The following is a 13,386-nucleotide window of genomic DNA, read 5'->3' on the forward strand; positions in this document are numbered from 1 at the left end:
GGAAGGGGGGAGTGGGGGGGGAGTCCTTTCCCTGATATCAATTTCTTTTGTTCTCATTTAAAGTTCATAAATCGTTTCTGCGAACTTCAATTATCAATATCAGCGTTGTAGATATTATTATTACTTATTTATTATTTTACAATTATTTTTACTATCATCATTATTATTCTCATTGACCAGGGATTTCCACTGGGTGTGATCTCCGAACGTTCTTGTTGCAAGTATAATGTTTTCCTTTTTTATTATACATGTAGATGAGATACGAACTCTTTTTGATCATCTATCTATATATATCATCCTTCCTTTTCCTACTCATCTGTTTGTGAGTTTGTACAGGTGAGTTCAGAGGCGGACACCTTCCCAACAAGGCAGAAGATGACATGTGAAAATTAATAATCCAATGAGGTCAATATTCAATAACTCTTAGTACTTTTCAACGAGGGCTTCAGTAATTATGAGCTCGGTTGCTAATTGAAGGTATGTAAGCCCACCTGCGTCTTCTATTGGGCATCATCTGTCATTGTCTGTCTTTGTGTTTACGATTGTTCTTTGTTGTTGCTGTTGTTGTTGTTGTTGTCCTTCCCCTTCCCGTTATGGTCTGCTCAAGGTGGCTCCAGGCTCGTGGAATGCAGGGTTTCCATTTTCTTGCTCCATAAATTATATTCACCAGTATGCGAAGGCAAGCCGGTGAGTGGGTTTGTAGGTACTCGTCCTCCTAACGCTACCTTGTTGTCTGTGCCATGCGTCGTCTGTTTGCTGGTGTGTTCGTTATGTTTGTATTGCTGCTGTTGCTTCCTCTGCTTCTGTTGCTGTTATTACTACTGCTATTATTGTTCACCCCCTCCCCCCCCCCCTTCCCCGCAGGACACACAAACACATGTTAAGGGTGGAGTTTATTTTCCGCGGCGCCAAGGCTCCGCCGCCACGCACTCATAACGTGGGGGATTTTTTTTTTTGTATTTTTTTTGGTGTTTTCTTGTTTTGGGTTATACTCTTAAGGTATACATCAACAATAACTTGCATAGTACAAAAATATACTATGACCATTAGAGTGTGGCGGGCGTCGGGCGCGGGTGGGCGTGGTGGGGTGCGGGCGTGGCTTGGCGCCCCACCACGCCTACGCCGACACTGTGCCGCCCGACGCCCGGTGGGCGGGGCGGGGTGTGGCCGTAGCGACAGCCCCGCCCCGCCGGGCCGCCCGCGACGCCGCCGCTACAGTGCGGCGGCGCGGGCGGGATGTGGCAGCGGGCCGCCCACGCCAGCGCCAAAGGGCGGGCGGTGACGGGGGCGGCTGTTGGGGGGGAGGGGTGGCCGTACCCCTCCCCGTGCCCCACAGGCCCTGCCGGCCCCTGCGCCAGGATACAACACTAACACTAACATTATCAGTAATACTAACTTACAGATCTAGGGCTGTGAGGGCGGGCTGAGGGCGGCGGGCGCGGCGCCGCAACTCGCTGCGCCTCGCCCGTCGCCACCGCCGCAACACGCCGGCAACTTAAGCTAAATGATGATGACATAGGCCTATGCCGGTCCGGGCGACACTAACTGCTGCCGCCGCGGACGCAATATAACACGAAGTTCATAGAACTTACATATTTCAATATATCACAGATATATGGTGTAAAAATGACACACAGGGTCTGACGCGGCGCTCAGGTCTGGCTCAGACCGAGTCAACCAACATCGACCGTGCATGGAATCAAGGGAAATTACCTTCCCCCCCCTAACGCTAGGCTGGGCACACACACACGCATACAGACAGGCACACCGGGCTCTGGCCGCGCCCTACAGGCTGTAGGGGTGACAGAACTGGTACACGAGGCGCTGCGAGCGTTCGGTCTTCTTCATGATGCCCTTCTTGTAGTACTGGCGGATGGAGCGGGACAGCTTGTCGTAGTTCATGGCGGGACGGTTCTTGCGCTTGCCCCAGAGCCGGGCCACACGGACGCTGTCCTCGATCTTGAACACACCCTTGGGGCGATCCAGCCAACGGATGCAAGAGCCGTACAGTTGAGGCTGCTGCAGAAGCTCCTTCAAGAACTGCCAGAGGTGAATGTGCGTGCCCCCGCGGCCGCTGGTGGTGGTGGTGGTGCACGGGTCCTCCTCGGGCTCCTCTGTAGAAGAAGAAAGATTTGGTCACGAGCAGCTCCACAGAGACACACTTGCCTCAAATATAGCGTCAAATATAGCAAAGTAATATCTAGACCTCCGCGGCCCCCTTCCCGTCCTGGCCTGCGCCGCGCTCCCCCACCTGTCCCTCCATCCTGTCCACGCGCCGCAGTGACGCCCCGGCGCGACGGAAGTGTAGGCCAGGCAACAATACCCAGGTGACGGCCGGGCTGAGGCACCCAACGCCCCCCTCCCAGCTGGCATCCTCGCTGGTTGTTTACCACCTGCACCCCTCGACCCCTCCCCCCCTTCAACCGGAAGAGACAGCAGCAGCACTCCTTCCCCTTTCTCTTCCCTTCCCTTCCCTCGCTCCACCTTTCACTGCAGGTTCCCTCCCCCCCACCTCCTGCACCAAGTAACACCACCCACACCCACGCCCACGATAGCCTTGAAAGGAAGGGGCGCAGTGTTCGCCTGTACGCCGCCCATCGCTAAGGGTGTCACAGCTCGCCCGTTACGGAGAGCGATGATGCAAGCCACCACCTACCTAGCTAACTCCTAACGCCTCTCTCTCTCTCTCTCTCTCTCTCTCTCTCTCTCTCTCTCTCTCTCTCTCGCCTCGGATCAGTTTGAGTTTGGGCACGTGAGGGGGGGACAAGGAAGGAGGGGGGAGGGGGAGGCAATCTGGAGGTGAAGTGAGAGGTGTGGGAACAGGTGCAGAGGAGGAGGAGGAGGAGAAATCGCAAAACCTGGGAGTGGAGGGAGGAAAAGGTAGGTTGAGATGGGGGAGCTTAAAGTGGGAGAAAAAGAGGAGGGAGGCAGGGAGAGGGAGAGGGCGGCCTTGGGAACTTGGGAAGCCCTGTGTACTGTGAGAGGCCACACCCACACGCCCACACCTACACTTCTTTCTTCCTCCTCCTCTTCCTCAATCCTCCCTTCCCTAACTTGTTCCCCAATCCAATCGTTCCCTTCCACTTTCTTACTCTTTCTCTTTACTCTTTCTTCCCTTCCCTTCCTCCCTCTGCTCACTAATTCAACCTCCTTTCCTCTCTTTCACCCTCCTTCTTCCTCCTACTACCTATTCCTTTCCTTCCTTTTTTCCACCCTCCTTCTTTCTACTCCACAATCCTTCTCTTCCTCTCTTCCCCCCTCCTCCCTCTCCTCCTCCTGCGGCACCCCAGTCACGTATTAATGGCGATAGCTATGTCCCTGCATGCGATAGTGGCAGTAACAACAGCAGCACTCAACCGCACGCAACCGCACGCACTCAGCCGCCCGCGAAATGGTGTCCAAGAATGAAAAACCATCAAGATTTTCGCGGAAACCACCGACGCGCAACACACACACACACACACACACACACACACACACACACACACACACACAGTTTTTGCTTTTTACTTCTTGGAAAATTCGCCTCCAACAGCTATTTATAGTCTTAGGGGGAACGCCGGCATAAAGGGAGCGCAGGGGAGGAGAGGAAGAGGAGGAGGAGGAGGAGGAGGTCTTGCAGGGTCCTTGGTTGAGGCTAGCGCCGTATCACCTTGAGGTACACACACACACACACACACACACACACACACACACACACACACACACACACAGTCCCCGCGCTGCGCAGGACTCTCGCAGGACTCTCAGCCTTATCCTGCGCCGCGCTAAGGCCGATGACTCACGAGGGCACTTAAAGCCTTGTGTCGGGCTGATGGATTGCGCCAGCCTACCCTACTCCCCCCCCCCCACCATGTCCCTGCCTCCGGACCCCCCTTGCCCCTCCATGCCCTAGCTAACACTCAACCCTGCCATTGCCTTGTCCCTGTAGCACCCTAGACATGCCCCTGTTTTAATGTGTGTGTGTGTGTGTGTGTGTGTGTGTGTGTGTGTGTTGCCGCCCCAGAACGATCACTTCGGTGCCCTGATGCCCCTACTCCTCCCCCTTCCCATCCTCCTCTTCTCCCTTACTGCCGCTACCATTACTACCAGATGTCCCGCGAGATGCATCAATCTGCGTCGCCATGTGCACAGTTAGAAGGGCGGCAGTGATGGTAGAGAGGCTACACAGGGTCTAACCTCTTGTTGCAGGCCGCCTCTACCACGTACTCCTTCAGAGCGCATGTTTTTGTTAAGCCTTTAAAGACTAGCCGCGGGGGAAGTAAAGACAAAAAGTCTCTGCATAACTCTATCAATGCAACGTTCAGGTTCTAACAAAGTGACAGTCTGGCAAGCCCCGCCCCCCCCCCCCCAGCTATCCACCCCCCCATAACCGGCGGCCAGCCTCCCTAGATGGCCCCCGGTGCTCCCTGCCCAGCCTCGCCACGCCCTACCCGTCGCGTCCGCTGCCCCGGCCTTCCACAGGTGCCTAAGTGACGAGCCTCTTCCCTGCCCTGCCCCCCGCCCAACAACATGGCGTCAGTACTCACCCTCCGAGTCGTAGCCGTCCTCCTGGGGCGAGTGAGCCGGTAGGCGGGTGGTGTGGGCCACCTTGGGGCTGCTCTGCTGCTGGAGGAGCGCCGTCACGTCCAGGCACTGCTCCTCCAGGAACACGCCGCTGCCGGTCTGCTGCCCCTGGGGCGTGGGTGGAGGGCAGGACCCCCCGCCCACGGCTTGCAGGTGTTGTTGTTGTTGCTGCTGCTGCTGCTGCTGCTGCTGCTGCTGTTGTTGCTGCTGCTGTTGTTGTTGCTGCTGCTGCTGAGTCACCTGCACTACGGGCGTGGGCACCTGACCCAGGCTGGTAGTGAGGGACAGGGGAGGGCTGGAAGGGGAACCCAGGTGGTGGGGGGAGCCCAGGTGCGGCGGTGAGCCGGCTTGGGTAGACGACTCCACCTGCGGCACCTGCTGCTGCTGCGGCTGTGGAGGGGCCATGAAAGAGGAGAGCAGCATGGAGTGGTCCACCTGCTGGCCAGACCAGTAGTGGTACTGCGGCATCAGCTTGGGCGTGGCGCGAAGGGCGCCGCGCCAAATCTCCAGCTGGGCATACAGCAGCTCACCGCCGACGGGGGCCAGCTGGCGGAACTGAGCCTCCGTCAGCTTGAGCAGCTCGGTGCCGCCATAGTTCCAAATGTTGAGCATCAGAGGCGGCAGCTGCAGGTGGGCGGCCTGCTGGTCCAGCCAGGCCCTCACGTCATCCACGCTCCACTGGGCGGGGTCTGCGGGGGAAGACAACACACATTAGTCACCGCCACTACCACAACAACAACAACAACACGCCGAGACCCTGGCAGGCCCCAGCGGCCCAGGCACGCCTCCGCGCAGCCCCACCAACACCTACCCGGCGCGCCGCGCGACGGTGGCGACACCGATCTCGATTTCCCTGAGTCAGCCATGTTGGACAGGGGGCGATGTCCCCTCTCACAATCCTACACGAGCACACACACACGCACACACGTACACACACACGTAGCCAATAGTCCCGTCCCGACAGGCTCCGTCCCTCCGCCAAGAGTCAAGAGGTGCGACCGAAGTGGCCGCGCCGGCCAGACTATGCACCTTCGGATAATGTGGATGACAGAGGGTAACACTTGTGACGTCACGGGCCACGTCACAAGATCCTGGTCAGCGGCGGGAGGACCAACAGGCATTTCCCACTCGCCTCGTTCCCCGTGGCTGTCCTGCCCCGCGCCGCCCCGCCCCGCCCTGCCCTGCCCCGCCCTGAGGTCTGGGCGTTGTGCCCAGAGCCCCGCCACCCTCCTGCAGGGAGCCCAAACACTCAACAGGTGGGCGGGGCGGGGCGGGGCAGGGGAGGCTGACCCAGGAGGCGCAGGAGGCTGCGCCGAGCCTGACCGCCGCCATTACCGGTCCTGGCTGCCCCCCTCCCCCCCACCCCCTCGCGCCTCACCTGCTAAAGGTCTTGGCCCTTGCCGCCCCCTCAGGGCCTGAGGGGACCACCAGCCACCCCGTCCCGACCATTTACCTCCCCTTGCCCCGCAGCCCATGCCCCGAACATACCTCCCCACCTCCCTCCCCGTCCCCCAGCACGTCCACCTCACCCCTTTCCCCTCCACCAGGCCGTGCCACCCGCTCCACCATGATCCTCAGACTCTCCTCTCCCTCCACCTCGACCCCCGACACCTACTCCTCGCTCCTCCTCCACCACCACCGCCACCTGAGCATCATGCCAATCAAAGGCGTCTGTTTCTCCGTGAGGTGGTGGTGGTGGAGGAGGGAGAGAGAGAGAGAGAGAGCTGGTGGGGGGGAAGAGGAGGAGGAGGAGGAGGGTTGGAAGAAAGTGGACGGGGTGAGTGGATCCATTCCCCCTACTCGGCAGGTTAAGTTGGTCCAATGCGGCCTCTCTCTTCCTCCACCTCCTCCTCCAGACACAAGGGGGCTTTCAAGGTGCACAAGAGAACCACTCAGGGAGGAATGTAAAGGTGCCAAGGAGTGCTCGGCTTGGCGGCGCCGTGGCACTCTACAATTCTCCTCATCCTGTGACTCCTACTTACACTCCTCTGTTCTCCTCACCTTCCCCGCACCTCCTCCTCCTCCTCCTCCTCACCCTGCTCACTCCTCACTCCTCTTTGTTCTCTTCACCCTCCCTCGCTCCTCCTCCTCCTCCTCTCAGTTCTCCTCCTCACCCTGCTCACTCCTCACTCCTCTTTGTTCTCTTCACCCTCCCTCGCTCCTCCTCCTTCCCCTCCCTCACTCCTCTTCCCTTTGTCTAGCTGAGGCTTCACGTCTTTTTATTATTATTTTTGGTTGCCAGTTTACTCTTTCCGTTAGAACTCGTTTACTGCTCTTTCTCTTCGTCTTCCTAACTAACTAACTCTTATCTGTAGCTCTTCTCTTCTTCCTCCTGCTAGCTAAGATTCTTCTACCTCTTCTATGACCCCCATTCTCTCCTCCTCCTCCTCCTCCTCCCTTTTCTTTGAGTCCTATTTTCTATTTTCCTTTCTCCTCCTCCTCCTATTCTAAAACTTTCTTCTCTCACTCTCTCTTCTTTGCACCCCATTATCGCCTATTCTTTCTCCTCTCCTACACTCTTAAACTTTCTTCTCCTTCTCTTCTTCTACACCCGTTCTCTCCTCTTCATCTTCCTACTCTCTTACTCTCCTCTTTCTTGTCCTTGTCCTCCTCCTTACATCCATCCATCATCTAACTTCTCTTCCACTCCCCTTTCTCCCCTCAGGCTAGTCTCCCCTTCACCCATAGGCCATTCCCACCTGCCTCTGCTCCCTATCCACCTGACTTACCCTCCCCCCCTCTTCCTCTCCCCGGCTCTCCCCCCGCCCCCCATTCTCTTCGAAACTCCCCACATTGCTCAGTATGTAAATAATCTTATCAGGGCAGCGGAAGCCTCGTCCTGTAACCTTAAAAAAATGGTGATAATATAATGTTGTTGACGTCAATGCGCTGCTGATAGTGTGTGTGTGTGAGAGAGAGAGAGAGAGAGAGAGAGAGAGAGAGAGAGAGAGAGAGAGAGAGAGAGAGAGAGAGAGAGAGAGACTTGCACTTCGGAATATATCATAAAGAAGTGCAATGCCTTTTCCTTCTCTCCTATTCCCCTTCCCCTCTCCCCCCCCTCCCCCCCACTCCTCCACTATCACCCCCAAGTCCTTCGTGGGTGGAAATTTCGTCCTATTAACAAGGGGGCAGAAGGGACAAGGGGCAGAGCAAACCTTAAGGCGTTTATGCCACCAAACAACTAAGAGAAAAACTAGTCAGCCGTGAGTCTTTGGGGGGGGGGGGGGAGGAAGAGGGGAAGGAAGGTCAAAGAGGAGGAAGAGGCAAGGGTTGTGGAAGACAGGGTGAGAAGGAAAACTGAAGAGGAGGAGGAGGAGGAATTATTGTTGAGGAAGGAGGAGGAGGAGGAAGGGAAAGAGTGGTGGTGCGTGGGAGGTGGAGGAAGAGGAAAACAAGGCGCACGTGTGTGTGTGTGTGTGTGTGTGTGTGTGTGTGTGTGTGTGTGTGTGTGTGTGTGTGTGTGTGTGCTGTAAAACTTTCTCCTTGAACCACAAAAAAAAGAATAAGTCACGAGTAAAAGACTGCCAAAAATAAAACAATAAAAAAGCTAATAATAAAACTCCAGAGAGAGAGAGAGAGAGAGAGAGAGAGAGAGAGAGAGAGAGAGAGAGAGAGACCGCTTTAACCCTTCCTTCACTCCCTCGCTCCCTTCCTTCACATGCTGCCTGCCCCTTCCCACCATCTCGCCCTTCCCCACGTCAGCACCCTTGCCACCACCTGCAGTAAGGACCACAATGGCCTGCCTTCACGTACAATCAAGGTCAGAACTTAAGGGGAGGGAGGGAAGGGTGAGGAAGGGAGGGAAGGGAGGTTAGTTGTGTGTGTGTGTGTGTGTGTGTGTGTGTGTGTGTGTGTGTGTATACGTGCGAACTTGGATATAAGAAAGGAAGGGGGAGGGGGGGGGAGGGGGCAGATAAGTGTGTGTGTGTGTGTGTGTGTGTGTGTGTGTGTTTAGAAGTTGATGTTTTACGTAATTATTACCCCGAAACGAAATCTTATCGGTGAAGAATCTAAACAAACACACACACACACACACACATGTACGCAAAACAAAGGCCTGATCATCAGACAGCAAGCAATTGAGAGAGAGAGAGAGAGAGAGAGAGAGAGAGAGAGAGAGAGAGAGAGAGAGAGAGAGAGAGAGAGAGAGAATAAAGAAAGGGAAGGAGGGAAGGAAGAAGAGGGGCCTTGAACCCCTTCCCCCCATTTACTCCTTCCCTCCCTCTTTTGCTCCCTCCCTCCCTCTCTCACAGTTACTGGCGACTGTCCAGAGGCAAAAACACGTTTCTCCAAGGGCGTCTTCCTCATAAAGTCATTGGGAGAGAGAGAGAGAGAGAGAGAGAGAGAGAGAGAGAGAGAGAGAGAGAATAGGGAATGATGATAATAATAGTAACTGGGAAGACTTTAAGATGATAGAAGAAACAGATTAAGAGAGAGAGAGAGAGAGAGAGAGAGAGAGAGAGAGAGAGAGAGAGAGAGAGAGAGAGAGAGAGAGAGAGAGAATGCAGTATATATCAAATAAATTTTTTCTCTCGGACGTGTGTGTGTGTGTGTGTGTGTGTGTGTGTGTGTGTGTATGATGTCATGTGGTCAGAATGTGTGCGTGTCCTTCATTTTTCCATTCAGTGTATCCAGCATTATCATGAAACACACACACACACACACACACACACGCATTTCCTCATTCATTTTATTTCCTAGTCTCTTCGCCTCACTGAACAGCTCTTCAATTTTTTTACCCTTCTCCCTCCCCCCCCCCACTCTTTTATTCTCTCCCCCTCCTCCTCCCCGCCCCCTTGCAATGCCTATTCTCTTCCTCCTCCAACTCAAAACCAGATTCTCCTTCCCTCCCTCCCTCCCTCCTTCCACCTCACTACTATTAATTCTCTCCTCCTCCTCCTCCTCCTCTTCTTCCTTCACTTCTTTTCCTCTTCCTTCGCTCAAGCAGCCTTTTGCTATCAACATTTGCTCTCTGTTTCAACTCCCATTATTTTGTCTAACTTGCTCTCTCTCTCTCTCTCTCTCTCTCTCTCTGGTGCGGTTATACATACATGTTCATATAATGACAGCAACAACAATAATAATAATAATAATAATAATAATAATAATAATAATAATAATAATAATAATACTGTGTTGATGTGTAATTGTATTTTTTTTTTTTTTTTGTGTGTGTGTGTGTGTGTGCAAGGGCTCGTCACACACTCACCGCGGGGGATGTTGAGGGAGTCGGACACCCGCTGCACGTCCATCCTGGCGTGCTCCAGGGCCAGCTGCTCCACCGTCTCCAGAATGTCCCTCTGGCAGGCGGCGGCGCTGACGGGGGCCATGGGCGGGGCGGCGGGCGGGGCAGGAGCGGGGGCGGCGGGCTGGGCGGGGGCCTGGGGGGAGCCACAGGGCGCCACGATGAACCCGTCGTCGTCAGTCTCCTGCTTCATGTCCATCAGCATGTCCAGGAACCCCAGGCCGTCGTTGCTGGGGGAGGGAGTGGGGGGCGCGGCGGTGGGGGGAGGTGGCAGGGATAGGGGACTTGTAGGGGGCCATGGCGACGATCTTCTTATTGAAGGTGTTATCCTCCAGGCGGCCGCGCAGGAGGGGGTGGTCGGGGTAGGGGGCATAACCGGGGGGGGCCTGAGGCATCTGCTGGGGGGGCTGCAGGTGGTGGTGGGTGTTGGTGAGGGCGTGGTTTTCCGCCAGCAGCTCCGACAGGTTGAGGGAGGTCTCGTAGGACTCCTTCTTGGGGTGGACGGCTTGCTGGGGGCGGGCGTAGGGGGACATGTGGTGGGGGGCAGGGGGGGAGGGGGGGAAGGTGGTGCAGGAGGGAGGGGAGGGGGAGAACGGCTCCTCCTTCACCTTCTCCAGCTCCCCGGGTTGGTGCTGGGGGGAGTGGAAGGAGGGTGGGGAGTAGCAGGGGTCGGACCACTGGGAGGGGGAGGGTACTTGGCACTCCCCGTAGGCGCCCTCGTGGCCCGGGCTGAGCGAGGCGCCCCCTGGCACGGCCTGGTTCATCTGTAACGACAGGTAACGCGCCCCGTCACTCACCTGTGCGCGCACACACACACACACACACACACACACTTGCATTTAAATACTCCATTTCTTTCGCCCCAAGTGGTAAAAGTTTTAATCTTCCATTCATTTCGTAGTATATGACCTCGCACATACGCACAAACACACACTCGTACAGAAACACACATACACACTCATCGCTACCAAGAACATGAGATCAATAAATTTACTTGCTTCCTTGAAATGACTTACAATTAAAACTGAACTCTCTCTCTCTCTCTCTCTCTCTCTCTCTCTCTGGTCGTCGCGTGTGCGCATGCGTACAAGAACCACGTAGGGATAACGCAGCTTGGCGCAATGCAGATCTCTCCATGTACGCAGTTACACACACACGCACACACATTTATGACTTTATATCATCTACTTGAATGCAATAAGTGGCGAGTGGTGGAGATTGTGATATAAAAATGATGGGGAGTGGAGAGGGAGAGAGAAGGGGAGGGGGTGGGAGAGGGAATGGTTAGAGGGGACAGGAGAGGAAGGGAGGGGTAGAGGACTGGACAGGGGTGAGGGAGGAGAGGGGGGGGGGGTCGACAGGAAAAGGGGGGAGAAGGAGGAGAACGAGTCGGGCAGGGTTATGGCATGGGGACAGGGGTGGAGGAGGAGGAGGAGAGATAAGGAAGAGGAGGAGGAGGCGGAGAACGAGAAAGAGGGGGAGTTGAGAAGAAAGAAGACGAAGAAGAGGGGACAAGGATTTGTGGAGGAGGAGGAGGAGGAAGAATCACACGAAGAACAGAAGAGGGAGAGAAAGGTAAGGATGAGGGGGGAAGAAGAATACCCAATAAAGAAATAAGAAAAGAGAGAAGTGATATCTGGAGAAGTGGGTAGAATATCAGGGGGAATCAATGCACCTGCTACTGATGGTGCTCGTGATAGATAAGGCACACAGATGGACAGGCAAGCGCAAGATGGATGATGACAACACTCGAGAGGGGGCACTCAAGCAAGATAACGCTAGGCCAAGTGACTCAGACACTAACGACTGAAGATAAATGCTTAGTCAAAAGTTTACATGCAGCCACATTTCCATCGCTTATCATTCACTGTTGTCTCCATTGGCCTCATTTCTCATGCGTACACAATCTCTCTCTCTCTCTCTCTCTCTCTCTCTCTCTCTCTCCCATGCAGCACCATACCCAACAAAGCCTTTACACACACACACACACACACACACACACACATTATAACTATCCACCCGGGGCTGTGAAATCCACTCTCGAAAAGCCAACCCAACTCCCTCAGCCAACCAGCCACTCAGCCAACCAGCCAGCCACTCAGCCAGCTAGTCCAGCCCTGCACAGCGCCCCTCCCCTCCCACACACATTCACACCCTCATCTCCCTTCTCGCACACCTAAACTACAACCCGATTTAAAAGCCTCCTAAATTAGTATTCCCGTTGAGACTCAGTGGTTAAACTTTCTTTGTTGTGAACTTCTATTCTTTAACCCCCTTTTTACCGAGGCAGCGGCAGCAGCAGCAGCAGCAGCCACAACCACCTGTAGCTTTCACCAACTCTTTAACCCGCCCCTGCCCAGCGCCCTACCTGGACGCCCTCCCTCCGTATCCGCTCAGGTGTGTTCGTGCCCTGTGGACTTACCTCAGAGTAATACGCCGCAAACTGCATCATGGTGGCGGTGACGGGAATTGGGAGCAAGGTTTGTCTCGGAGCACTACAGCACACGTCTACTCCTCTCTGTGTCAGGACTCAGAGTGATTTCATTCTGGCCCCAGCGTAGGCTCGGCACCTGCAGCCACCCGCGGCCAGTGCCACACGCCGCTAGCTCCACCCGTACCTGTCCACACCTTAGCCTCTCCCTCATTAATCACCTTTTGGCCCTCTCTCCCACCTGTGATGTTAGCCAAAATTCCTGGCGAGGTTTGTTATTGTAGTTTTCGTTTTGTTTGAGCGGTTTTGAGGTTGTATAAAGGCTGTGGATGTTAAAACTGTCGTCGGTATCTGTCATGCAGCCACTGACGTCAATGGTATCCCATGGCAACGGTGCAGGCGACCAAACGCCGGTGGGAAAAATATGATGGTCTGAGTTTGTGCTCGGGAATTGGCAGCGATATTTCCCTCCCCTGGCTAGAATATTTAATCCCCCAAAGGCCGGTGTCGCGCCACTTCTATTTTCCCCCTCAAAAAGTCGGATAATTTCACATCTCTAAATCGTAGTCGGTAACTCGGCGCCGCGGCAGCTCAAGTGAAAGTTATTTCTCACTGTCTCCTCTACTGCGCACCTTCTCCCTGTCACTTTACTTCTCAGAACACTCGCTGCCGATAGAAATAATTACAAGAGGCGAATGGGGGGGCAAGAGAGCTAACGAAAAGAAGAGGGGAATGAATGAGCCGGGAGCCCGCCCCCCGCCCCGCCCAGCCCCCATCTTCTTTGCAGGGGAAGGTTGAGGAGATGCCGAAGAAAAGTTGCTATTTGTAGCCTCCTCGTGACTGGCCTAGGCGAAGGGGGGTGAGGAGAGGAAGGAGGAGAGAGGGAGGACGGAAGGGGGGAGGAGAAGAAAGAGGAGAAGGGGGAGGAGGAGGAGAAGCAGCGGAATCTTGTCGAGAGGAGAACCTACTCCGTCAACTTTTTCTGCACCTCCACTCAAACCACTACTACTTACTGCATTACTCTCCCTCCTCCTCCTCTCCCTCCTACTCCTCCTCCTCCATGTCCCCTGCGAAGATATTAGGCGCCATAACACCTCCCTCCCTCCCTCCCTTCTCTCCCTTTTCTCCCTTCTTTCCTCCATCT

At 55.1% G+C, this 13,386-nt stretch overlaps 1 protein-coding gene across 1 annotated transcript; it reads right to left on the reverse strand.

The window, feature by feature from the left end:
• Positions 1 to 880: 880 nt before the first annotated feature.
• LOC127000265 (DNA-binding protein D-ETS-4-like) lies at positions 881 to 12,398 on the reverse strand. Its single transcript, XM_050863721.1, has 5 exons — positions 12,234 to 12,398; positions 10,097 to 10,575; positions 9,776 to 10,041; positions 4,530 to 5,255; positions 881 to 2,114 (listed from the first exon to the last, which is right to left on the reverse strand). Exons 1-5 carry the CDS (start codon positions 12,261 to 12,263, stop codon positions 1,786 to 1,788), a joined length of 1,830 nt encoding a protein of 609 aa, XP_050719678.1. The 5' UTR covers positions 12,264 to 12,398; the 3' UTR covers positions 881 to 1,785.
• Positions 12,399 to 13,386: the final 988 nt, after the last annotated feature.

The sequence above is a fragment of the Eriocheir sinensis genome, chromosome 2 (assembly GCF_024679095.1).
Source record: "Eriocheir sinensis breed Jianghai 21 chromosome 2, ASM2467909v1, whole genome shotgun sequence".
Lineage (NCBI taxonomy): Eukaryota > Metazoa > Arthropoda > Malacostraca > Decapoda > Varunidae > Eriocheir > Eriocheir sinensis.

Bases quoted from the DNA above. Each gene is read 5' to 3' on its own strand.
- LOC127000265 (XM_050863721.1), bottom strand. From the start codon at position 12,263: ATGATGCAGTTTGCGGCGTATTACTCTGAG. The intron at 10,042-10,096 runs GTCCCCTATCCC...TCCCTCCCCCAG, and splicing joins GTCGCCATGGCCCCCTACAA to CAACGACGGCCTGGGGTTCC. The intron at 5,256-9,775 runs GTGAGTGTGTGA...CTTCCCCCGCAG, and splicing joins CTCCCTCAACATCCCCCGCG to ACCCCGCCCAGTGGAGCGTG.